General features: G+C 41.2%; 3 protein-coding genes and 1 long non-coding RNA gene across 13 annotated transcripts in view; 1 reads left to right on the top strand and 3 right to left on the bottom strand.

Annotated features, from left to right (window-relative positions):
* The window catches only part of LOC110990533 (uncharacterized), a 270,020-nt gene that overhangs the window by 62,169 nt on the left and 182,054 nt on the right, over positions 1-25,797 (top strand). The window lies entirely within an intron of this gene.
* Positions 631-18,034, bottom strand: LOC147797892 (E3 ubiquitin-protein ligase TRIM45-like). The gene is made up of 4 exons (XM_087142111.1): positions 17,895-18,034; positions 13,589-14,882; positions 10,989-12,481; positions 631-1,356 (listed from the first exon to the last, which is right to left on the bottom strand). The coding sequence occupies exons 2-3, from the start codon at positions 14,877-14,879 to the stop codon at positions 11,862-11,864; spliced, it is 1,911 nt and encodes a 636-aa protein (XP_086998237.1). The 5' UTR covers positions 14,880-14,882; positions 17,895-18,034; the 3' UTR covers positions 631-1,356; positions 10,989-11,861.
* On the bottom strand, positions 631-25,687 carry LOC147797891 (E3 ubiquitin-protein ligase TRIM56-like). Of its 2 annotated transcripts, none has more exons than XM_087142110.1 (3): positions 25,602-25,687; positions 5,286-6,584; positions 631-2,849 (listed from the first exon to the last, which is right to left on the bottom strand). In XM_087142110.1, the coding sequence occupies exons 2-3, from the start codon at positions 6,580-6,582 to the stop codon at positions 2,230-2,232; spliced, it is 1,917 nt and encodes a 638-aa protein (XP_086998236.1). In that variant the 5' UTR covers positions 6,583-6,584; positions 25,602-25,687; the 3' UTR covers positions 631-2,229. The 2 variants fall into 2 exon arrangements, with proteins under 2 accessions (XP_086998236.1, XP_086998235.1); XM_087142109.1 differs by lacking the exon at positions 25,602-25,687 and adding an exon at positions 8,531-8,896.
* Positions 19,349-25,742, bottom strand: LOC147797890 (E3 ubiquitin-protein ligase TRIM56-like). The gene is made up of 3 exons (XM_087142108.1): positions 25,602-25,742; positions 22,353-23,651; positions 19,349-20,807 (listed from the first exon to the last, which is right to left on the bottom strand). Exons 2-3 carry the CDS (start codon positions 23,647-23,649, stop codon positions 20,182-20,184), a joined length of 1,923 nt encoding a protein of 640 aa, XP_086998234.1. The 5' UTR covers positions 23,650-23,651; positions 25,602-25,742; the 3' UTR covers positions 19,349-20,181.

Here is a 25,797-nt window from a genome sequence, read left to right as displayed (position 1 = left end):
ATCGTCAATATTGACTTCAATATTCATGACCAAATTCACCACTCGTTGGATATCCGGTCCCAAATGTTTCCGGGATTTTTTTCCAGCAAGATAGGCGGAAACGAAGTGTGTTCACGCGTACGCGTAATGACCTACTTTTTGGCCTGATCTCAAATGTTCATATTATCGCCATCTGCGGTCATGGCTATGAACAGACGGGCAGGCCCAATCTACCTTGCTTGCTGAAAAAAAATCGCGGCAATATTTGCGACTCGGGATACAAGTAAAAAAAGTCTGGAATATTGACGTCAATATTTGCAACCGAAGATCGATTCGTGAATTTGGTTGTAAACATTGGGGTCAATATTGACGATTTCCGATGTCCCTCCGGGCCACCATACCTCCCATTTTCTGCCATTTTCAATATTTTATACTGCTTTCCTTACAGATTTCCTGGAGTGAGCTCCATATACGAATGTCACTTCACACCCTGTTTACAAACCCTATGAGGGTGGTCTGAAAAATTCTGTGTTTCCTAACAAAATGTTTCGATATCTTCACTGCTAAATGGACTACAGCCTAGAAGGAAAAATCCCATTTCTTGAATTAAGGAACAAAGTATTAAATGAAAGCAGTCGATATGCAAAGCTCTTCTATCAAACACAGACTACGTACATTTTATTCATACTGCAACAGCAATGTCCCTACACCTCAGATTTTATCACAAAAGTCATGAAATACCCAAGAGAGTTTTCCTTTAGACTGTACGATTTCGTTACTGACAACCAGATTATATGTCACGCGCAGACAAACAACCAGGAGTAATTATTATAAACAACCTCAATTATGGCACCCTTTAACAGCTCTTTCACAAACTTCCTGGAGAGCCCAAAGGAAGTTTTTGATCCGTGTCGTATTACGGGTTTGGTTCTTGATGCGTCCCAAGACTTCTTTATTACTGATAACGTACGGCTTACTTCATATCACTACATAGTACAAGGGGCAACTATACAGCCATACGGATAAGCTAGTAAACCTGTCCACTGTCAAAACTAGTCTTGGGAATTATTTTTCTATTTGGTAGAGGTTTAGATGCGTGTTCAACCCTTCCTTGTGCAGTACACATTCAAGAAGGTCAGCCGAAAAGTAACAACTTTACCTACAGATATGCCAATAACCGTTACAATGTCAATTACCTACGCCATGATAAACATTCCCATAAAAAATGAAAAAGTCATGTTGCCTTTAAATAATACTTAGGCATAGTCTTTGAAAACGTTTATATTCTGTAAATGGAATATTGTTGCTGTCAGTAATTACAACTATGTAAATAAAATCCTCGAAAATTAAGCACTTTGCCAATAAAGCTTTTATAACCTACATTTCATCTTGCTTTTGCCTCTGCCACAGAGAACAAAACTTTCATTTGAGTTCAAAAGAAAATGAAATGAATTTTGTTTCGAAAGGAGTTGCAAAGGGGAATGGAATAGTATAACTCTCCTCCAAATGGTGACATTGGGCCTGTTTGAACGAAGTATTAATTTGTAATATACATTCAACCGCAAATAAGAATAAGGCGGTTCAACACCAAGGGACAGTTTAGTTATGAGGGGAATATTCCTCCTAACGTGAGTTCCACATCGACTTTTACAAATGTACCTCACCATTTAAATGATGAGACCTTCGCTATCCCACTACTCACACAAAGTAAGCTTTTGAGAACATAAAAATTTTATGTAACTCTCAATGAGAACAATTTGACTTCACATATTATTTTTCAGTTTTTATACTCTCCTCAATTTGATAATTCCCTGCAAGATGTTTGGATTAAAATGAGTCTGATTCTTTTGATGAGACAAGCTAACAACTTCCCCTATCTCCTGTGAGCGCTCACGGTAGGCATAACTCACCAATATTGGAATACATTTACTACTGTTAAATGGATCTATGAAAATAATTCATATATCTTGAGGAAATATAGTTAACAATGCAAAACTAACAAAGGAAATTTGTTTAAATGATAAGCACTTTATGTAGCTCCCATACTTTTGAATCCCATCTCAGTGAAATTTTGATGTAGTTTGCTTTCCATTTCTGCTATGCAGTAAGCCTACGCAAACCTTTGTGGATCTAATTTTCTATTAAAATAAGTGATGAAATTGAATGTAATGTTGTTCACACCGCAACATTTCCGACTAATGCTGTTTCCTTCTGAAGAAAGCGGAAGGAAATCGACTTGTTTGTGTTACATTAAACAAAGTCATAAATCTTCACTGAGTAGTAGTCTCCAACTGCCAGTTGCCCATCTGCTGTGAATGTAATTCCCATGGGCCAGTGCAGACCCTCTGCGATGCAGTGGAGAAAGCCACCTTGAGGGTCATAGTGGTGGATATGACCGGTGTCACTGCCATTATGCATTGCAACATAGACGCCTGTGCTATATGCGCATACACCAGTACAGTATCTAACTACCTCACCATTGATGATAGGTTTGATGGTGAACAGTGTATCACCATTCCAATCAACAACACCAACTAACTGTTTGAAGTCACTGATTACAACTCGATCATTGCTGTCAACTGCCAAAAAATAAGGTGTAATCTCGACTGTTATGGTGCTCCTGAGTTCCCCGTCAGTGGGGCTGTGTTCGGTCAGCACCATTCTCTCGATGTCACCAACCACAATGGTCCCATCCTTCTTAACTGCTACACTCCGGAGGTTCACTGCGGTCTTACCGACCTCACTCGGTGGCACTGTGGGGAACTGGAAAGCCAGCGTATTGTCCTTGTCAAAGACTTTCACGTGGGATGCGTTCTGCTCAACAACCACCAACCGATTGTCAGTGCGTGTAGGTGCAACGCCACGTGGCCCTGTTTGGAGTTGAAATACAAAAAGAAAAGCATGAACCAACCAACTACGTTCATGAAGAGTTATAAAGCCAGAGACCTAGGATCAACCCTTGTCCCTTCCTCGACCAATAGATCCCGAGAAGTGACAAAAAACGGCTAAACGTTTCGCTACGTCCATGCATAGCAAGTGAACAAGGATTCATGTAGAATGTATATTGAAGCCTCCCCCTCCCTGTCTAGCGAGTCCGTGGAATTTGGAATTTTTCCTTCTCTCACGACAATAAGCCCAGCCGGAGTCACTTCTCAACCTTCGTTGTTGCCAGGCTTGCTTTAAATATTCGTAATATTTACACACTAGAACACTCGGTCGTGTGGCAACGAACTTTAGGAAACGAAAGTAAATTTTCCATCAAAATAAGGAGCAAGAGGGCGCTCTCCTTGATACCGCCCACTACCTGTGCTGCATAGTATTTAAACATGGACGAATGAACGCTGGCAAATAGATACTTCACAAAAACAGAAATGCGCATTGAGCCTTTAAGGGAGGAAATGTTGATCATGAACCATTGTGTAGATGCAACGTGTCCAACATTTGTTGCAGTGAACTCGAAGCGCATATCTCTTTTGTTTTCATGTGAAATATATTTGCCTGAATGTTAAAAAAAAATGTTTGATCCGGAATCGAGGTTCACTGGATTTGTTTTTAAGAATCCAGGTATTGTACAATTAAGCCGCTGTGTAGTCTTTTTGGGGAGAAGAAAATTCTCTAAATAAACTTTACTGCAATATCTGGAAAAATGAATATGTCAATCATTTTTTTTCTCCTAGAGCCTCCTCCGTCTGGGTACCATGTGACTCTGCCAAAAGACTTTAGATATGTTACGTGGCTTGACACCAGTGGCGTATCCAGCGGCAGCAACTTGCCCCAACCGACGGGTTGTTTAGCCTGTTTGTTTTAGATTACGTCATAGGTGAGTAGGAAGAAAGTAATCGGTGTATTTACAGGTATTTATCAAACATGAACAAACCCTTAGAAAATAGCACCACAAAGTTGAAGCAAGGGGTGTTGGGACTGTGAGTAGGCCTAAGGCTTTCGACATTTTCTCTCCCTACCATCATGTTGAATAAGCATTTTGCTTTTGAATTTGCCCCTAACACACTGTCACAAGTCAGTGATATTTTACGCCAAGTGTTTGACTACTTTAAAGACACAAACTGTATGTTGCCAAGTTGGCCAAATTTCCTTATATGCCCTTTTATGCAAAGTAAGGTGGGGTCCTGTATGGTTCACACCTGCATGGGTACACACCAGGTATGGGGACCTGAATAGTGTTTTACAGTGCAAGCTCACGGAGGCGTTGTCCAGCAGTGATAGCCTTAAATACTGGGGTGTGGTTCTGTGTGACACACACTGACAGGCCTGTGGTGCGATAGCACAAGTTTGAGCGATAGCTCTGAAGCCAGAATTTTATGAAGCCTTCCACCTTGTTGATGTGGATTGAAAATCCAGTCTTGGCGGTAGCCATAAGTTGGGAGAGCGATTTGCTGCCCCAAATTTTCAGGAGAAAAGTTTAAAGAGGAAGGGCAGGCTGTGACAATTTGCAGTGTGCTGTAAGACCTCAGGAGCCAGTATATACTGAAAGTGTTCTTTTTAATTATTTTCTAATATGTAGCCATTATGTTTTGTCTGGTATATGTAAGTGCTATTATGTTATATATCTGTGATAATGGGGAGTTCAAAAGCCAAGTTTAGTGACCATTTTAATAATGAAGTTTCTCCTTTCGGGTATGGAAAATTAGTAATATGGTCAAATACATGGGTATGATTATTCAATATTTCAGGGCTCCTTATTACAGAGTCGGAGCTCCCGTAATTGGACCTCATTGAGTACCGAGACACAATCAAGCCAGGTCCTGCATTGGCTGGATAGGAGCAGCGAGTCTGCCGCAAGGGGACACGGCTACCTACCTGCCTGTTGGTCTGCTTAGTCCAGCCCCGACTCACCTGCATCATCCTCGCCGAGGATCGGCTGAGAGTCATGTAACAGCGGCGCATCGGACAAGTGACCAACTCTCCCTTTGAACTGTCCGAATTTGGGCTAGTGGTAATTATTAACCAGCCCACCAGCCTTCTAGTTTCTATGAAACCCATTTTTTTAAAACTGTTGATCTTCTGTATTTTGCTCCCCCTTCATTCAATTCTTTTTGTGGTTTGTATATTTGTAAATAAATTAGTTTCCATTGAATTTGGAAGTTAAATTATCTGCTTGAGTGTACTGCATAATTTACCGTGCACACATTGCGTGTCAGAGGGTAGGGGGACCCAGGCTTGTGACATACACACATTAGGCAGGATACACTATTGTTTGACATCATAATTCCAAAATAAATCATGAATTTATTTACGATAAACAAAGCACCAGTGTATCGCTGTGAGCAGTTTCTATCCAAACTTACATCCTTCCATCGGGATTGTGCTTTTCTGGTTACCATCGATACTGCAGATCACAACTCGTTTGTTGTAGTAGTCAGCCACTGCAACCTCATCAGGCTGACGAGCAGCAATGCCCAAAGCCCCACAGAACTCTCCTGGACCGCTTCCCTTGCGACCAAACTCACATCGCTGCTCCCACTTTCCTTCCGTCACCACCTTGCCCAGACTGATGTCACCTACCCCCTCACTCGGTTTGAACTTCAGAAATCCAAGCCTCTTGTCAACTCTGGGAATAGTTTGACCTGCCAACAATTTCAAGTCTTTGTTGATTGTTGCGTAGAGTGAGAGGAACTCACTATCCGCTGCCGTCCTTGTCACCTCTCTTGCTGTCTCCAATGAATGCTGTATTCTCTCCGATGCCAAACTCGTTGTTTTCTTATGTTCTGCCAGTTTTTGAAGACGATCGCTTTGGATGTTTTTGATGTCATCAATGATGCGATTTTCTTGAGCTGTGACCTCTGCTCTTATCTCAGCTGCCCTGTCCTGCACTTCTGTCGTGACTGCGTTCACTTGAATATCCAAGTCATACTTCATTCTTGAAACTGTCTCCTTAGATTTCTGGAGTTGGTTCAATACTTTTTCAAGGGGAGAATACAAATCAGCTAATATCTGTCTGTATGTCGACACGACCTCTTTTATTTCAAGATAGGTATGTTCTGGTATGCGATGTTTCATGACGGTACAATCTCGACAAATTAAAATTTCACACGTTGTGCAGAAGAATCGTGTAACTTCCCCCTCGTGGGTCGGACATTTTGGACAGTATTGTTCAGGCAGCTTTTTCACTTTCATCTTCCCTTGGCGGATTTCTTCTAATGGGGGTATTGTGTGGCTTGACGTGGCAGCGATCCGTAGCTGTGTACTTCGACAACGTGAGCAGATATTCTGTTCACAGTCCAGACAGCGATGCGTTGCCTCACTGCCATCATCACATGTCTCACAGAGCAGCTTCGTCTCACCCGAACACACCAACTTTTCCTGTAGTTCAATCTCCTCAACAAGACCGATCAGATAAAAGTTGGTTTTCAGGCCTCTAACCCCCGCCTCCGGAAGTTGTGTCTCTTGTCGACACACGGGGCAAGGAATCTCTGTACAGCCCTGGTGCTTCGTGCTGCAGTATGTCAGCAGACATTGCTCACAGAAACTATGCAGACAGTCCAGTATCTTGGGTCGTTGGAATCTCTCACTACAAATGGGGCATTCGATATGATGCCTGCTGATCGTCTCTAGAGCTGAACTCACTGCTGATCCTGTCGCCATTTCTACGTGATAAGGCAAATTAGAAACAAAGGTCCTCTATAAATTAAACTGTGAAAGGTTTTCTTCTTTGAACAAACAACTGCATGAACGAGTTCAAAGTGAAGGAAATACTTGTGGGAACAATTTGATTTCTTCTGTTTTTGAAGTCTGTTTCTCCCGGACAAGGCCGCCAAACGCTCCTTCCAAATTGTATTTGAGGACCCCCCTCAAAAAAGGACACTTCAAACCCACGCACTTTGTGCCAGGAATAATTATTAGATAATGGAAAGAAAAGACCAATGACGTCGAATACAGCAGATCCTATTGCAGCCACACGCAGACATTTTCAGGCACACTTTCTGGAATGTGTCCGATAGTGCCATCAAGTATGGTCAACATCTCTTGACTATTTGAAATTGATCGTGCCGATGTGAATGAAATAACGACATGATTCAATAGTTCCATCGCCCAGGCATTGGGCACTGCAATCTTGCAGTTCATCTTGCAGGCTTCGTTTTACGCCAAAGGAACGGGTACAAAATCGTAATATAGATGACACTCAGGATATCTGAGGCGCCCATTTCTTGTGTTATTTGGAGGTCTTTTGACACGTTTTTATTCAAATGTAACGTGCATAGTTGTGAGCAGGTGTGCTAATAAATAAATGCCAATAAAGGGAGACAGGAGAACGCTTTTAGTAGTGTTTTCCTGCATTATAATTTGACTATTTGTGGAATAGTTTCCACGGACAAAATTGTTTTTGTTTCTAATCCGCAGTTCAGTTTCTAATTCATGACGGTAGGCCAGTGAGTCATGAAACATGTTTTTCTCCTGTTTCAACGTGACAAGTTCCGTTTCACATTTTGAACCCCTTTCCTTGCTATAACGTCTTTCTGTGATGATTTATACGACAACATTGCCTGTCCATTTTTGTCAGAGAAAACGTCGACAATAAGAAATAAATCAGAGGTCCGTTTCATGGCCAGTGGGATTATCTGTACAAGACGCAGATACGTTACAACTGAAAAGGTTTCCCTCAGGCTTGACGCCAAGGTGTCATAATTGGATGTGATCAATTGACGGCATATATCGGAAATTCTTGCCTAAAATTCAAATACAGCTCCTTTGCCCTTCTGTTCAACTGCCTCTGAAATTACATCAAAGTTATTTAGGTTCCTTTCAGTGTAAAACAAAAGGCCCCAAAGTAAAGATGAAATGAGAATAAAAGAAAATGAAATTAAGGAGATTTGAAACACCATAGTGCTATTTGAAGTTACTGCATGGTCCATTTAACGCTAACGCGTTTTAAAAGATACGTAGTTGTAGCTCTCATCCTCTCCAACTTGTTAATGAACTGACTATTGAGCCCCCATGGTGTGTAAATCCCGGGGGATGGGGAAATATACCCCCCTTGGTGGGGGTATGGACTATTAAATCATCCCCGATTTTGTTTGTGATGAGAAAAAAATAAAGCGGATTGTGATGAATTTTCAGGATTTCCCAACGACTGAAATGCAATATCACTGTATCAGAAAAGTGAAAGCAATTTTAAAAAGCCATAAGTAAACCATTTTGGTTAAAGATTTTGCATGAATTTAATACACATCACAGAAGTACACCTTTATCAAGAATATCGCCCCCCCCCTCATCATGTCGAATTTTCATGTCCGGGCAAATCGTCCCCCCACAATTTCCCCGTCCTCCATCTGCCCAATTTTCAACACAGATTTACTCCATTGTGAGCTCCTTTTAACATTAGACCCCTTCCCCAAATTGTGCCACCTTTTAAACTTTTTGGTTTGGGGAAACTTTGAAGCCATCGGGACCAGAGTCTGGACTGATCTCGTAGCCCGTACTCTATGTCCTATCGCCGGCAATTACCGATGTGGCAACCTTGCCACGTAGCTTTTCAAGCAAACAACTAACAAGTTCTTTGAAAGATTTTTGCAACGGAAGGTATTTCACTTACCATTCAAAGGAACGTCCTTGCTTTCCTTTTTAAAATGAATCGATTGATTTGTCTAGAGTTTTATCGAGATTCTTCCACTCTTGTAATGTAGAAATCACACCTGTAGCACAGATTTTGGAAAGTGTAGACGCGAAGTGTTTCCTGGAAAATGGCGCCGACAAGGTGTGGTGTGTAGGGATACGCAAGCAATGTACAGCGAGTGGTACATAAGACCAGTCCTGCGTTGGTTTGACATTGATGTCTATTCCAAACTGTACGGTACATTCTCAAAGCCGCCTTACGCTTCAGTGCACAGTAATTTGCAAACCACAGTTTGTCATGAACTTCAAAGCCAGTCCCTTCAACCCAGTCTCCCTTTCAACTCATTTCCACACCGTTGCGTCGAGACTCCATTCTTTTGGGACGAACCTAGCCACAGCTGCACCTTAACAAACTACGGTAATACACAGTAACGTGCCATTCAGCACTAAACAGTTGGATTACACAGACTTGACGTTGTCAGTCCTGAGTGTGACAGAATGTTTCATTCTTTGTCGGTTTGCGGGGAGCTTGTCAGAACATCGCCTTTTAAAGTCAAGAGATGGATCGTTCAGACCTACCACGCGGTACCATTACGCTAATTAGAACCGCTCTGGAAATCTGCAATCAGTACAAGAAATTAACCAAGATTTGATAGCATAAAGTGTCCTTGGTATTTGCGTAATGAGACGAAAACTAATAATGGTGACACTTTCTCCTGAGCATAGGAAGTTGTTTCAAAACATTGATGTAATTTGGAAAAGAACAGGAATTTAGAATTATAAGGTCAACATCGTTTAGACGCTACAAGGAGGCTGTCCCATTTAGAGGCGGGGACTATAAATGGCACGTAGACAAAGACGGACACAGGATGCAATTTGCCACATTCAACCTTGATTTATTTGCACCTCAACTATGTAGATACAAACTACAGCTATAGGGCCTACGTGCATTTAAATCAGATAGTGCAATGTTTATTCTCTTATGAAACTTACAAAGCCGACAGTCATATTGGGGGTTTCCTTTAGACTGTACAGTTTCGTCATTGACGGTCAGATAATGGCTGTGTCGTGCACAGACACGAAACGAGAGTCTCCAACCCCAACTGTGAACATGCCTATTACGCTCTCAAATAATCTTTATGGTGAGCCAAGAGAAAAAAATTGTCGTCAAGTTCGAATTAGCGTCGCTACTACCCCGACGGCTGTTCATTACACCGAATACACTATACAGGCAACGTCCATAGCCAGCTGTGTTTCATGATCAGTTCACTGCATAGCAAAAGGGGTAACTGTGAAATAATACCATAAATCTTATTCTTGGAAATTATTATCTGATTAGGGCTTAGACACTGGTTCAAGCCGTTTTTACGCCGGAGGCTTGCAGCTCACTGGGAGGTCAACCCAAACTTAACAACTGACGCACTGATATGCAAATAACCGAGGCACAACGCATATTATAGCTACGTCATGATACACATTCACAGGACAAAATTGAAATGGTCAGGTCGCTTTCACTCAAGCACGGTCCTATGAAATTATTAAAGCCTATAAACACTATCAAAACTACAAAATCCATCAAACCTACAGGACCTTACCAATGAACCGTTATAAAGGTTCATCCTTTTTTATTTTATCTTTAAACTTTTTATGTATTCCCGTAACAGGTCGGCTACCAAAAACAAAACTAAAGGCGTATTAATATTTACACAGGCTTTACGTTCGAGATACTCTCTCTACGGATTTCAATTTAGTTGCCAAGTACTAATGTGATAGGGAAGAAAACGGATATCTAGAATTATAGAATCAACATGGTTTAAATGGGACGGGACAGGGAAACCATTCTCAACGTAAATGCAACAAGCACCGGACGTGGTATGTAGACGTAGAGAGACACACAAGATGTGGCTTGTAATACTCAACTTTGATGTATTGATGCAGACAAACAACCAGGAGTAATTAAACAACCTCAATTATGGCACCTGGTTCTTGATACGTCCCCAAGATTTCTTTATTACTGATAACGTACGGCTTACTTCATATCACTACATAGTACAAGGGGCAACTGTACAACCATACGGATAATCCAGTAAATCTGTCCACTGTCAAAACGAGTCTTGGGACTTATTTTTTTATTTGGTAGAGGTTTGGATGCGTGTTCAACCCTTCCCTGTACAGGAAAGATTCAAGGAGGCCAGCCGAAAAGTAACAGTTTTACCCATGGGTATGCAAATAACCGTTACAATGTAAATTACCTACGTCATGATAAATATTCACATTTAAAAAAAATGAAAAGGTCATGTTGCCTTCAAATAATACTCAAGCATAGTCTTTGAAACCGTTTATATTCTGTAAGTGGAATGTTGTTGCTGTCACTAATTAAAACTATGTAAATAAATTCCACGAAAATTAAGAAATTTGCCAAAAAAGTTTTTTATAACCTACATTTCATCTTGCTTTTGCCTCTGCCACAGAGAAAAACATCATTTAAATCTCTAACAAAACTTTCATTTGAGTTCAAAAGAAAACGAAATGAATTTTATTTTGAAAGGAGTTGCAAAGGGGAATGAATTAATATAACTCTCCTCCAAATGGTGACATTGGGCCTGTTTTAACGAGGTATTAATTCGTAATATACATTCAAACGCAAATAAGAATAAGGCGGTTCAACACAAAGGGACAGTTTAGTTATGAGGGGAATATTCCTCCAAACGTGAATTCCACATCGACTTTTAGAAATGTACTTCACCATTTAAATGATGAGACCTTCGCTATCCCACTACTCACACAAAGTAAGCTTTTGAGAACATTAAAATTTTATGTAAATCTCAATGAGAACAATTTGAGTTCATATATTATTTTTCAGTTTTTATACTCTCCTCAATTTGATAATCCCCTGCAAGATGTGTGCATTGAAATGAGTCTGATTCTTTTGGTGAGACAAGCTAACAACTTCCCATATCTCCTGTGAGCGCTCACGGTAGGCATAACTCACCAATATTGGGATACATGTACTACTGTTAAATGGACTATGAAAATAATTCAAATGTCGAGAGAAAATATAGTTAGCAATGCAAAACTAACAAAGGAATTTGTTTAAATGATAAGCACTTTATGTAGCTCCCATATTTTTGAATCCCATCTCAGTGAAATTTTGATGTAGTTTGCTTTCCATTTCTGCTATGCAGTAAGCCTACGCAAACCTTTGTGGATCTAATTTTCTATAAAAAAAGAAGTCATGAAATTGAATGCAATGTTGTTCACACCGCAACATTTCCGACTAATGCTACTGCATAAATCTTGTTTGTGTTACATTAAACAAAGTCATAAATCTTCACTGAGTAGTAGTCTCCAACTGCCAGTTGCCCATCTGCTGTGAATGTGATTCCCATGGGCCAGTGCAGACCCTCTGCGATGCAGTGGAGAAAGCCACCTTGAGGGTCATAGTGGTGGATATGACCAGTGTAACTGCCATTATGCATTGCAACATAGATGCCTGTGCTATCTGCGAATACACCAGTACAGCGTCTAACTACCTCACCATTGATGGTAGGTTTGATGGTGAACAGTGTATCACCATTCCCATCAACAACACCGACTAACTGTTTGAAGTCGTTGATTACGACTCGATCATAGCTGTCAACAGCCACATAACAAGGTTTAATTTTGACTGGAATGGTGCTTCTGAGTTCGCCATCAGTGGGGCTGTGTTCGGTCAGCACCATTCTCTCGATGTCACCTACCACAATGGTCCCATCCGTCTTGACTGCTACACTCTGGAGGTTCACTGCGGTCTTACCGACCTCACTCGGTGGCACTGTGGGGAACTGGAAAGCCAGCGTGTTGTCCTTGTCAAAGACTTTCACGTCGGATGCGTTCTCCTCAACAACCGCTAAGCGATTGCCGGTGCGTGTAGCTGCAATGTCAAGTGGCACTGTTTGGATTTGAAAGACAAAAAGAAAAGCATTAACCAATCACCAACGTTCATGAAGATTTATGAAGCCAGAGACCCAGGATCAACCCTTGTCCCTTCTTGACAAATAGATCCTGGGAACCTGGAATTATATTTTATGAAACACTCAATATGAATCTCCTGGAAGAAGTTTCAAAGAAGCGGCTAACGTGTAGCTACGTCCATGCATAGCAAGTGAACAAGGATTCATGTAGAATGTATATTGAAGCCTCCCCCTCCCTGTCTAGCGAGTCCGTGGAATTTGGAATTTTTCCTTCCCTCACGACAATAAGCCCAGCCGGAGTCACTTCTCAACCTTAGTTGTTGCCAGGCTTGCGTTAAATATTCATAATATTTACGCACTAGAATGCACGGTCGCGTGGCAACGAAACGAAAGTAAATTTTCCGTCAAAATAAGCAGTAAGAGGGCGTTCTCCTCGTCCACTACCTGTGCTGCATAGTATTTAAACATGGACGAATGAACGCTGGCAAATAGATACTTCACAAAAACAGAAATGCACTTTGAGCCTTTACGGGAGGAAATGTTGATCATGAACCATTGTGTAGATGCAACGTGTCCAGCATTTATTACAGTGAACTGGAAGCGTATATCTGTTTTGTTGTTATGTGACATGTATTTGCCTGAATGTTTAAAAAAAAGTTTGAGCCGGAATTGAGGTTCACTGGATTTGTTTTTAAGAATCCAGGCATTGTACAATTAAACCGCCGTGTGGTCTTTTTGGGGAGAAGAAAATTCTCTAAATAAAATATCCTGCAATATCTGGATTCTTAAAATCAGTGTAATTAGTGTATTTACAAGTATTTATCAAACATGAACAAACCCTTAGAAAACAACACCACGAAATTGAAGCAAGGGAGTTGGGACTGTGAGTAGGCCTAAGGCTTTCGACCTTTTTTCTCCCTACCATCTTGTTGAATAAGCATTTTGCTTTTGAATTTGCCCCCCAACACACACATCAGGCAGGATACATCACTGTTTGACATCGTAATTCCAAAATAAATCATGAATTTATTTAAGATAAACAAAGCACCAGTGTATCGTTGTGAGCAGTTTCTATCCTAACTTACATCCTTCCATCGGGATTGTGCTTTTCTGGTTACCATCGATGCTGCAGATCACAACTCGTTTGTTGTAGCAGTCAGCCACTGCAACCTCATCAGGCTGACGAGCAGCAATGCCCCGAGCCCCACAGAACTCTCCAGGATCGCTTCCAATGCGACCAAACACACATCGCTGCTCCCACTTTCCGTCCGTTACCACCTTGCCGAGACAGACGTCACCTACGCCCTTACTTGGCTTGAACTTCAGAAATCCAAGCCTCTTGTCAACTCTTGGAATAGTTTGACCTGCCAACAATTTCAGGTCTTTGTTGATTGTTGCGTAGAGTGAGAGGAACCCACTATCCGTCCTTGTCACCTCTCTTGCTGTCTCCAATGAATGCTGTATTCTCTCCGATGCCAAACTCATTGTTTTCTCATATTCTGCCAGTTTTTGAAGACGATTGCTTTGGGTGTTTTTGATGTCATCAATGATGCGATTTTCTTGAGCTGTGACCTCTGCTCTTATCTCAGCTGCCCTGTCCTGCACTTCTGTCATGACTGTCTTCACTTGAATATCCAAGTCATACTTCATTCTTGAAACTGTCTCCTTAGATTTTTGGAGTTGGTTCAAAACTTTTTCAAGGGGAGAATACAAATTAGCTAATATCTGTCTGTATGTCGACACGGCCTCTTTTATTTCAAGATAGGTATGTTCTGGTATGCGATGTTTCATGACGGTACAATCTCGACAAATTAACATTTCACACGTTGTGCAGAAGAATCGTGTAACTTCCCCCTCGTGGGTCGGACATTTTGGACAGTATTGTTCAGGCAGCTTTTTCACTTTAATCTTCCCTTGACGGATTTCCTCTAAAAGAGGTATTGTGTGGCTTGACGTGGCAGCGATCCGTAGCTGTGTACTTCGACAACGTGAGCAGATATTCTGTTCACAGTCCAGACAGCGATGCGTTGCCTCAGTGCCATCATCACATGTCTCACAGAGCAGCTTCGTGTCACCCGAACACACCAACTTTTCCTGTACTTCAATCTCCTCAACAAGACCGATCAGACAAAAGTTGGTTTTCAGGCCTCTAACCCCCGCCTCCGGAAGTTGTGTCTCTTGTCGACACACGGGGCAAGGAATCTCTGTACAGCCCTGGTGCTTTGTGCTGCAGGATGTCAGCAGACATTGCTCACAGAAACTATGCAGACAGTCCAGTATCTTGGGTCGTTGGAATCTCTCACTACAAATGGGGCATTCGAGATGATGTCTGCTGATCGTCTCTAGAGCTGAACTCATTGCTGATCCTGTAGTCATTTTCTGGTTCAAAGAAAACCATTAAAAGGTCTTGAATTAAATGAAAATCAACATTATTCACCGTCGATAAATGAAACGAAAGTTGGTTGATACGGATTAAGTCTACTAATGTGTATGAAAACTATCCATGGGTAAATACATCGTTTACGTCAATTACTGTCAGGGTAAATTCCTGTAGATCATTTCAATAGAGCCCCGACAGGTTTTCCTGTAGGAATATTCCTTCATCAAGCAGGGTGCTAACTGTCACAGTGTGCTCACTTTACGGACACTGCAACAGAAGGACTGGGTGCAGGTCAGAAGAAATGATTGTAACAAAACCCAATCTGTACTATTTACAATATTTGATATGAATTTATTTACAAAATTTCTCGATTCTATAATACAAAATATACACCATTCCGTATTTACAACCAGATGGCTCTCAAGTGAGTGTAGCTACAACTCAGAATTAAATTACATTAATCAAATGAATGTCTATTTACCCCCGCATGAAAAACAGTATTTGCAATTCAAGTATGTACAGTTAAGTATAGGTATGAGTGAATTAAAATTTTGAATTCACAGTCAATTCACAAACTAGTGCATCAAAGAGATACACTTGATAGTTTACAATTTCTGTAATATAATGCTGTAATGTTGTTGCTCTGAAAACTACCTCAAAATAAAAGAATAAAAGAATCAAAGTTCCTCCCAGGAAAATAATATTCGCAAGAGAAATTTCTAAACAAATATCAGTATAAACTCCAGAAAAAAAAACCAAAGTCGATTGAATGTATGTCACAAGCTGGAATAACCTGAAAGGTTCAAGGCATGTACATGTAATGGCAGATCTTTCAGTCAAAATTCGCCAGTGTATGTCTGCTCTCAAATTTAAAATATCTAACATACAGTTCGACGTAATATCAGTTCGTCTCTCCTTGACAAGAATCTGCCCTTGCTAGCTTGCTCATCGACTCTGGTACATCTGCGGTACCACTTCCGCAACTTAGATGTGAAACCTCACCGCAGTGTGCTGTGACCAAGGTTACATCAGAATTCAAGAACCAGCCATCGAGCATGAGGAGGAACGGAACTCCACCAGTCTTTGAGCCAAGCTCAGATCTTCAAGGCCATCTAATTGAATCAATAATTCACCAAAATGCCAAATAGTATAGTACAATAACAAAAATTTGTATCTCAATCTCGAACAGTCATTTCAAAGAAAACTTGTCAGAACTCAAACAACTACGATCAGAAATTTAGCATCAAGTTGATTTCGAACACATCTTTAACAAATTAGTTAATGTTGTTAAATACCACTCCATCCAGTTTCTTGAGAGTCGCAACAAAAAGCACTGATAAATGACAAAATAACTTGAATTTAAACTTACGGTTTTCTTCAGTTTTCTTATCTTGGAATGTCAATCAGCCGCTACGATGATCCTGACAACCAATTTTGCCTCATAAGCAGCCTGACAAATCTGCTACTGGCTGTGGCAAATGGCGCAACCAAAATACAAAACTGGCGCGGCACTGGGATAGGGACTATCAACTCAGCCCACACACCTCATCATCTATAGTAAAGATTGCGGTAACACCATGTATACAGTCTCCTGAAGACGGACAGAGTACACTGTTCGAACGTCGAGTTATTCCCCGGTTCTTCTCAGAACCACACATACTCAAAGAAGAGATAAATACATGGTGTTACCGCAATCTTTACTATAGATCTAGTTTCTTTCACCATGAAAACCTTTAAGTCTTATACACCTCATCATCATGATGCATCTCTCAGTTCTTTAATGTCTATCACTGTTCATCACATTTATACTCAGTTGTGCTCTGTTCACATTCAAATCGCCCACAGAACTCCAGCCTTATTTTCTTTATCCACACAACCTGTGACAAGTCTTTACAAAAGAAAGCTCCACTGCAATACAAAAGGACAAGGTAGTACATCCAAATTCCTAAGTACAGAAAGCCATGGCCCTGTTCATTGATGTGTAACCTGAAGAAGTAAAGTGATGAATTAAACATAAAGAGAAAATCTAGTGAATAATACATGCCAAAGTTTAGTTCAAATAAATTGGGCACAGGAGCTGACACTGAAATAGAAAATATCTGACATTAATTGACCTGATAGAAAAATAGGAATAAAATATGGAATTAATTAATGGAGAATTCTGACACTAACCAAAGCTCTGGTTTAAATTCATGCAAGCCAGTGGGGGGGGGATTGCCTGCGTCTTTGGGTAAATGAAAGAAGTGGTATCGGCGACACCCGTTCATCAAAAAAGATTAACTGTTGTGCATTACCTCATAGAAAAATTGAGCTTTACAGGTGTCTTTCTTTACTTTTAACGTTTAAAAGTTTCGATATTGAAATGACCTATGAATAACACACAGTGGTGTTGTGCACCTAACGGCGCGGCGCTTGGATAATTTGGCGGCCCATCCCCATTTACCAGAAAGTGTGCGGTGTGTGTTCAGACTCCCAATTCCCCCAACCTCTAGAGTGTTACGCTCATACACTAACTTTAAGTTAGTCGTGTATTTCAATACAGTAGGCCTAATCATTCCTTGATGAAGCAACAAATCGGTTGGTACATTCATAACCTGACATAACTATTTTCAAGATGTATTAACTGACATAACTACTCCACACAGCTAAAAATCGAATGAGGCCGAGGTGAGTTGATGTGTCTTGTTCAACCCATCGCCCATCCTGTCCATATGGTACCAGCGAGCTTCTTTAAAAAAGGGCTACGCTTTCCCTCCCCCTTGGGGATATTGCTGACACGCCCTTCCTCTTCCCCAAATGCCACGACTATGTTAACTCACACCCTGCCCTTTGCACTTCCCGATGGAGTATGATTAACATTACCACATAACAACATGTCCACCACTGTCCCTGTTGTGCTTTGGCAAGCATCAATCACTGCACGTTTGCTTCGTCACAGAGAGCGCCTTACATACTGTTGTTCCCATGGCTAATCCAGAACGTTTATTGAGCCTCTACGTTCGTCAACTTACCAATTGTATCTGATGGTTGTGCCAAGGTGATTTGTTTTCGGTCAAGATATCTCTCGTTGGAAGGAGAATTATTTTAGCGATCAACTGCCTGAAATATGGCGTCCACAAATGCTTGATTATGGCTAGCAGTAACGAACCGGTTGATATGTTTTTGCTGCAGCCGCTAGGCAGTGGCTTGCAAAGGCGCACATTATTTCAAGCTGCAGCCGTAACATTCGATGGCAGGGTACGGACTTTGATCAGTCAGCGCGTCATAACAACACCCACTTTAATTGATTGACGCATGTGAGCTTGGAAAGGAAAGCTCTATTGTGGAAACAGGATTTATAGTACAGGACACACAGGATGCCATGTTAGACCATTCACGATCCAAGAGCAGACAAACCTGCAGTTTGAACGCCTGTATAAAAGTTTAGTACAATCAATACAATACAATCTATGCAGGAAAGAAATATGTACATGTATGTCTATTGTAGTAGGTTGCACGCTTTCTGCAACCAAACTACATCACAATAGTAGAATAAACAAGATTTCGTGAGCCGCACGTAAGCGAATATCATAAAACATAAAACAATTCATGTACTATGCATTGATTCTTGTGCAGTGTTTTGGGCGGTGTAATACCCGCCAATTATTCCTTTGTTAATCAGTACTTTATCTTATACCGTTCCAATTGGAGTTACTGCTACGACTTACGCAAATCGATCCATCTTTAATTTAATAATAGTTTATTTCAGACTTTATCACAAAAATCCTGAAATACCCAAGAGCGTTTTCCTTTAGACTGTACGATTTCGTTACTGACAGCCCAGCCAGATCATATGTCACACACAGACAAACAAACAGGAGTAATTAAACAACCTCAATTATGGCACCCTTTAACAGCTCTCTCACAAACTTCCTGGAGAGCTGTCGTATTACGGGTCTGGTTCTTGATACGCCCCAAGACTTCTTGATTACTGATAACGTACGGCTTACTTCATATCACTACATAGTACAAGGGGCAACTATACAGCCATACGGATAATCCAGTAAATCTGTCCACTGTCAAAACGAGTCTTGGGACTTAGCTTTTTTATTTGGAAAAGGTTCAGATGCGTGTTCAACCCTTCCTTGTGCAGGAAACATTCGAAGACGTCAGCCGAAAAGTAACAACTTTACCCAGGGCTATGCAAATAACTGTTACAATGTCAATTACCTACGTCATGATAAATATTCACATTTAAAAAAAAATGAAAAGGTCATGTTGTGTTTAAATAATACTCAGGCATAGCCTTTGAAAACGTTTATATTCTATATGTGGAATATTGTTGCCGTCAGTAATTAAAACTATGTAAATAAGATGCAAGAAAATTAAGCAATTTGCAAATGAAACGTTTTATAACCTACATTTCATCTTGCTTTTGCCTCTGCCACCGAGAAAAACTTCATTTAAATCTCTAACAAAACCTTCATTCGAGTTCAAAAGAAAACGAAATGAATTTTATTTCGAAAGGAGTTGCAAAGGAAATGAATCAATATAACTCTCCTCCAAATGGTGACATTGGGCCTGTCTTTAACGAGGTATTAATTCGTAATATACATTCAACCGCAAATAAGAATAAGGCGGTTCAACACAAAGGGACAGTGTAGTTATGAGGGGAATATTCCTCCAAACGTGAGTTCCACATCGACTTTTACAAATGTACTTCACTATTTAAATGATGAGATCTTCGCTATCCCACTACTCAAACAAAGTAAGCTTTTGAGAACATTAAAATTTTATGTAAATCTCAATGAGAACAATTTGACTTCACATATTATTTTCAGTTTTTATACTCTCCTCAATTTGATAATCCCCTGCAAGATGTTTGCATTAAAATGAGTCTGATTCTTTTGATGAGACAAGCTAACAACTTCCCATATCTCCTGTGAGCGCTCACGCTTGGCATACTACTCACCAATATTGGGATGCATTTAATACTGTTAAATGGATCTATGAAAACAATTCATAAGTCGTGAGGAAATACAGTTAACAATGCAAAACTATCAAAGGAAATTTGTTTAAATGATGAGCACTTTATGTAGCTCCCATACTTTTGAATCCCATCTCAGTGAAATTTTGATGTAGTATGCTTTCCATTTCTGCCATGCAGTAAGCCTACGCAAACCTTTGTGGATATAATTTTCTATTAAAAAAACTTGATGACATTGAATGCAATGTTGTACACACCGCAACATTTCCGACTAATGCTACTGCTGTTTCCTCCCGAAGAAAGCAGAAGGAAATCGACTTGTTTGTGTTACATTAAACAAAGTCATAAATCTTCACTGAGTTAAAGTCTGCAACTGCCAGTTGCCCATCTGCTAAGAATGTGATTCCCTGGGGATAGTGCAGCCCCTCTGCGATGCAGTGGAGAAAGCCACCTTGAGGGTCATAGTGGTGGATATGACCGGTGTCATCATCATCATTATGCATTGCAACATAGATGCCCGTGCTATCTGCGCATACACCAGTACAGTATCTAACTACCTCACCATCGATGGTAGGTTTGATGGTGAACAGTGTATCACCATTCGCACTAACAACCCCGACTAACTGTTGTTCAGAGTCACTGATTACGACTCGATCATTGCTGTCAACAGCCACATAATAAGGTTCAATCTTGAGTGGGATGGTGCTCCTGGGTTCCCCTTCAGTGGGGCTGTGTTCGGTCAGCACCATTCTCTTGACATCACCAACCACAATGGTCCCATCCGTCTTGACTGCTACACTCCGGAGGTTCACTGCAGTCTTACCGACCTCACTCGGTGGCACTGTGGGGAACTGGAAAGCCAGCGTGTTGCCCTTGTCAAAGACTTTCACGTGGGATGCGTTCTCCTCAACAACTACCAACCGATTGCCAGTGCGTGTAGCTGCAATGCCACATGGGCCTGTTTTTGAGTTGAAAGCCAAACAGAAAAGCATTAACCAATCAATCACGTTCTTGAAGAGTTATAAAGCCAGAGACATAGGATCAACCCTTGTCCCTTATTCGACCAATAGATCCCGGAAACCTAAAGTTATTTATTATGAAGCAATCAATATGAAGTTCACGGAAGAAGTGACCAAAAACGTGTAGCTACGTCCATGCATAGCAAGTAAACAAGGATTCATGCAGAATGTATATTGAAGCCTCCCCCTCCCTGTCTAGCGAGTCCGTGGAATTCGGAATTTTTCCTTCCCTCACGACAATAAGCCCAGCCGGAGTCACTTCTCAACCTTTGTTGTTGCCAGGCTTGCGTTAAAATGTTCGTAATATTAATTTACTAGAATGCACGGTCGTGTGGAAACGAACTTTAGGAGTAGAAAGTAAGGTTTCCCACCAAAATAGGGAGCAAGAGGGCGTTCCTCTCGTTACCGCCCACTACCCATGCTGCATGCTGTAAATGGATGAATGAACGCTGGCAAATAGATACTTCACAAAAACAGAAATGCGCATTGAGCCTTTACGGGAGGAAATGTTGATCATGAACCACTGTGTAGATGAAACGTGTCCCACAATTCGAAGCATATATTACATTTCCCTGAATGTTTAAAGGGTCAAATAGAAAACCTTTCATTCACTTGAAGCATTAAAGAAAACAAATAATACATAACCACTTCAAAAACCTCATATATTTAATGTTTACCCCATTAATTGTGACCCAAAAATGACTAAAAATTTTTTTGTATTTCCCCACCCACACAAAAATCCCCTTTTGGCTGTGTGCACTCCCTTTAAAAAGACGTTTGACCCGGAATTGAGGTTCACTGGATTTGTTTTTAAGAATCCATGCATTGCGCAACTAAGCTGCCCTGTAGTCTTTTTGGACAGTTGAAAATTCTTTGAATAACATATACTGCAATATCTGGAAAAATAAACATGCCAATCATTTTTTTCTCTTAAAGCCTCCTCCGTCTGGGTACCCTCTGCGAAAAGCCTTTAGACTTGTTATGTGGCTTGACACGAGTGGCGTATCCAGCGGCGGCAACTTGCCCCCAACCGACGGGTTGTTTAGCCTGTTTGTTTTAGATTACGTCATAGGTGAGTAGGAAAGAAAGTAATCAGTATATTTGCAAGTACTAACTTACTCTTCAGCAACTGTGGTTCCTATTGTCCCCTATGTTTATAGGTGCACGATTTGAATAGGTATAGAAACTCAAGGGCACCCACACACCAAAGGCTTGACACGTCGCTGTTTGACACCAAGCAATGGGAGACTTTGAGACGCATAGTGGCGGCAGACACAACTGTCCTTTATGGTTGATCTGGGCATGCGCGTGCAGTTCTAGGAATTCTTGTTAGTTTTGAGCACGCGCACGACCGAGGAGAAGGACCGGTTTGTCTACCGCCACCATACGTCTCAAAGTCTCCCCCTCCGAAATAAATGATAATATTTTTACCACAAAACAAAGCACCAGTGTATCGTTTGTTAGCAGTTTCTATCCAAACTTACATCCTTCCATCGGAATTGTGCTTTTCTGGTTACCATCGATGCTGCAGATCGCAACTCGTTTGTTCCAGATTTCAGCCACTGCAACCTCATCAGGCTGACGAGCAGCAATGCCCCAAGCCCCGAAGAACTCTCCTGGACCGCTTCCCTCGCTACCAAACACATATCGCTGCTTCCACTTTTCTTCCGTCATCACCTTGCCCAGACTGATGTCACCTACCTCCTCACTCCTCTTGAACTTCAGAAATCCAAGCCTCTTGTCAACTGTGGGACTAGTTTGACCTGCCAACAATTTCAAGTCTTTGTTGATTGTTGCGTAGAGTGAGAGGAACTCACTATCCGCTGCCGTCCTTGTCACCTCTCTTGCTGTCTCCAATGAATGCTGTATTCTCTCCGATGCCAAACTCATTGTTTTCTCATATTCTGCCAGTTTTTTAAGACGATTGCTTTGGATGTTTTTGATGTCATCAATGATGCGATTTTCTTGAGCTGTGACCTCTGCTCTTATCTCAGCTGCCCTGTCCTGCACTTCTGTCGTGACTGTCTTCACTTGAATATCCAAGTCATACTTCATTCTTGAAACTGTCTCCTTAGATTTCTGGAGTTGGTTCAATACTTTTTCAAGGGGAGAATACAAATCAGCTAATATCTGTCTGTATGTCGACACGGCCTCTTTTATTTCAAGATAGGTATGTTCTGGTTTGCGATGTTTCATGACGGTACAATCTCGACAAATTAAAATCTCACACGTTGTGCAGAAGAATCGTGTAACTTCCCCCTCGTGGGTCGGACATTTTGGACAGTATTGTTCAGGCAGCTTTTTCACTTTAATCTTCCCTTGACGGATTTCCTCTAAAAGAGGTATTGTGTGGCTTGACGTGGCAGCGATCCGTAGCTGTGTACTTCGACAACGTGAGCAGATATTCTGTTCACAGTCCAGACAGCGATGCGTTGCCTCACTGCCATCATCACATGTCTCACAGAGCAGCTTCGTCTCACCCGAACACACCAACTTTTCCTGTAGTTCAATCTCCTCAACCAGACCGATCAGATAAAAGTTGGTTTTCAGGCCTCTGACCCCCGCCTGTGGAAGTTGTGTCTCTTGTCGACACACGGGGCAAGGAATCTCTGTACAGCCCTGGTGCTTCGTGCTGCAGTACGTCAGCAGACATTGCTCACAGAAACTATGCAGACAGTCCAGTATCTTGGGTCGTTGGAATCTCTCACTACAAATGGGGCATTCGAGATGATATCTGCTGATCGTCTCTAGAGCTGAACTCACTGATGATCCTGTCGCCATTTCTACGGGATAAGGCAAATTAGAAACAAAGGTCCTCTATAAATTAAACTGTGAAAGGTTTTCTTCTTTGAACAAACAACTGCATGAACGAGTTCAAAGTGAAGGAAATACTTGTGGGAACATTTTGATTTCTTCTGTTTTTGAAGTCTGTTTCTCCTGGACAAGGACGCCAAACTTTCCTTCCAAATTGTATTTGAGGACCCCCCTCAAAAAAGGACACTTCAAACCCACGCACTTTGTGCCAGGAATAATTATTAGATAATAGAAAGAAAAGACCAATGACGTCGAATACAGCAGATCCTATTGCAGCAACACGCAGACATTTTCAGGCACACTTTCTGGAATGTGTCCGATAGTGCCATCAAGTATGGTCAACATCTCTTGACTATTTGAAATTGATCGTGCCGATGTGAATGAAATAACGACATGATTCAATAGTTCCATTGCCCAGGCATTGGGCACTGCAATCTTGCAGTTCATCTTGCAGGCTTCGTTTTACGCCAAAGGAGCGGGTACAAAATCGTAATAAAGATGACACTCAGGATATCTGAGGCGCCCATTTTTTGTGTTATTTGGAGGTCTTTTGACACGTTTTTATTCAAATGTAACGTGCATAGTTGTGAGTAGGTGTGCTAATAAATAAATGCCAATAAAGGGAGACAGGAGAACGCTTTTAGTAGTGTTTTCCTGCATTATAATTTGACTATTTGTGGAATAGTTTCCACGGACAAAAATGTTTTTGTTTCTAATCCGCAGTTCAGTTTCTAATTCATGACGGTAGGCCAGTGAGTCATGAAACATGTTTTTCTCGTGTTTCAACGTGACAAGTTCCGTTTCACACTTTGAACCCCTTTCCTTGCTATAACGTTTTTCTGTGTTGATTTATACGACAACATTGCCTGTCTATTTTTGTAAGAGAAAACGTCGACAATAAGAAATAAATCAGAGGTCTGTTTCATGGCCAGTGGGATTATCTGTACAAGACGCAGATACGTTACAGCTGAAAAGGTTTCCCTCAGGCTTGAAGCCAAGGTGTCATAATTGGATGTGATCAATTTACGGCATATATCGGAATTCTTGCCTAGAAATTCAATTACAGCTCCTTTGCCCTTCTTTTCAACTGCCTCTGAAATTACATCACAGTTATTTAGGTTCCTTTCAGTGTAAAACAAAAGGCCCCAAAGTAAAGATGAAATGAGAATAAAAGAAAATGAAATGAAGGAGACTTGAAACACCATGGTGCTATTTGAAGTTACTGCATGGTCCATTTAACGCTAACGCGTTTTAAAAGATACGAAGATGTAGCTCTCGTCCTCTCCAACTTGTTCATGAACTGACTATTGAGCCCCCATGGTGTGTAAATCCCGGGGGATGGGGAAATATACCACCCTTGGTGGGGGTATGGGCTATTAAATCATCCCCACTTTTGTTTGTGATGAGAAAAAAAATAAAGCGGATTGTGATGAATTTTCAGGATTTCCCAACGACTGAAATGCAATATCACTGTATCAGAAAAGCGAAAGCAACTTTAGAAAGCCATAAGTATACTATTTTGGTTAAAGATTCTGCATGAATTAAATACACATCACAGAAGTACATCTTTATCAAGAACATCGGCCCCCCCCCATCATGTCGAATTTTCATGACCGGGCAAATCGCCCCCCCCCACACAATTTCCCCGTCCTCCATCTGCCCAGTTTTCAACACAGATTTACTCCACTGTGAGCTCCTTTTAACATTAGATCCCTTCCCCTAATTGTGCCACCTTTTTAACTTTTTGGTTTGGGGAAACTTTGAAGCTATCGGAACCAGAGTCTGGACTGACCTCGTAGCCCGTACTCTATGTCCTATCGCCGGCAATTACCGATGTGGCAACCTTGCCACGTACCTTTTCAAACAAACCACTGACAAGTTCTTTGAAAGATTTCTGCAACGGAAGGTATTTCACTTACCATTCAAAGGAACGTCCTTGCTTTCCTTTTTTAATTGAATCGATTGATTTGTCTAGAATTTTATCGAGATTCTCCCACTCTTGTAATGTAGAAATCACACCTGTAGGACAGATTTTGGAAAGTGTAGACGCGAAGTGTTTCCTGGAAAATGGCGCCGACAAGGTGTGGTGTGTAGGGATACGCAAGCAATGTACAG

The sequence above is a fragment of the Acanthaster planci genome, linkage group LG10, assembly GCF_054643075.1.
Source record: "Acanthaster planci isolate LZ-2023a linkage group LG10, COTS_SCS, whole genome shotgun sequence".
Taxonomy (NCBI): Eukaryota; Metazoa; Echinodermata; class Asteroidea; order Valvatida; family Acanthasteridae; genus Acanthaster; species Acanthaster planci.
Note: the sequence above shows the minus strand (reverse complement) of the source record. Positions and strands in the feature narration are given on the sequence as shown.

Excerpts from the sequence above, each read along its gene's own strand:
- LOC147797891 (XM_087142110.1), bottom strand. The coding sequence starts at position 6,582 with ATGGCGACAGGATCAGCAGTGAGTTCAGCTCTAGAGACGATCAGCAGG. Across the intron at positions 2,850-5,285 it reads CACAATCCCGATGGAAGGAT|GGCCACGTGGCGTTGCACCT; the intron begins GTAAGTTTGGAT and ends AACTCCAAACAG.
- LOC147797892 (XM_087142111.1), bottom strand. The coding sequence starts at position 14,879 with ATGACTACAGGATCAGCAATGAGTTCAGCTCTAGAGACGATCAGCAGA. Across the intron at positions 12,482-13,588 it reads CACAATCCCGATGGAAGGAT|TGCCACTTGACATTGCAGCT; the intron begins GTAAGTTAGGAT and ends AAATCCAAACAG.
- LOC147797890 (XM_087142108.1), bottom strand. The coding sequence starts at position 23,649 with ATGGCGACAGGATCATCAGTGAGTTCAGCTCTAGAGACGATCAGCAGA. Across the intron at positions 20,808-22,352 it reads CACAATTCCGATGGAAGGAT|GCCCATGTGGCATTGCAGCT; the intron begins GTAAGTTTGGAT and ends ACTCAAAAACAG.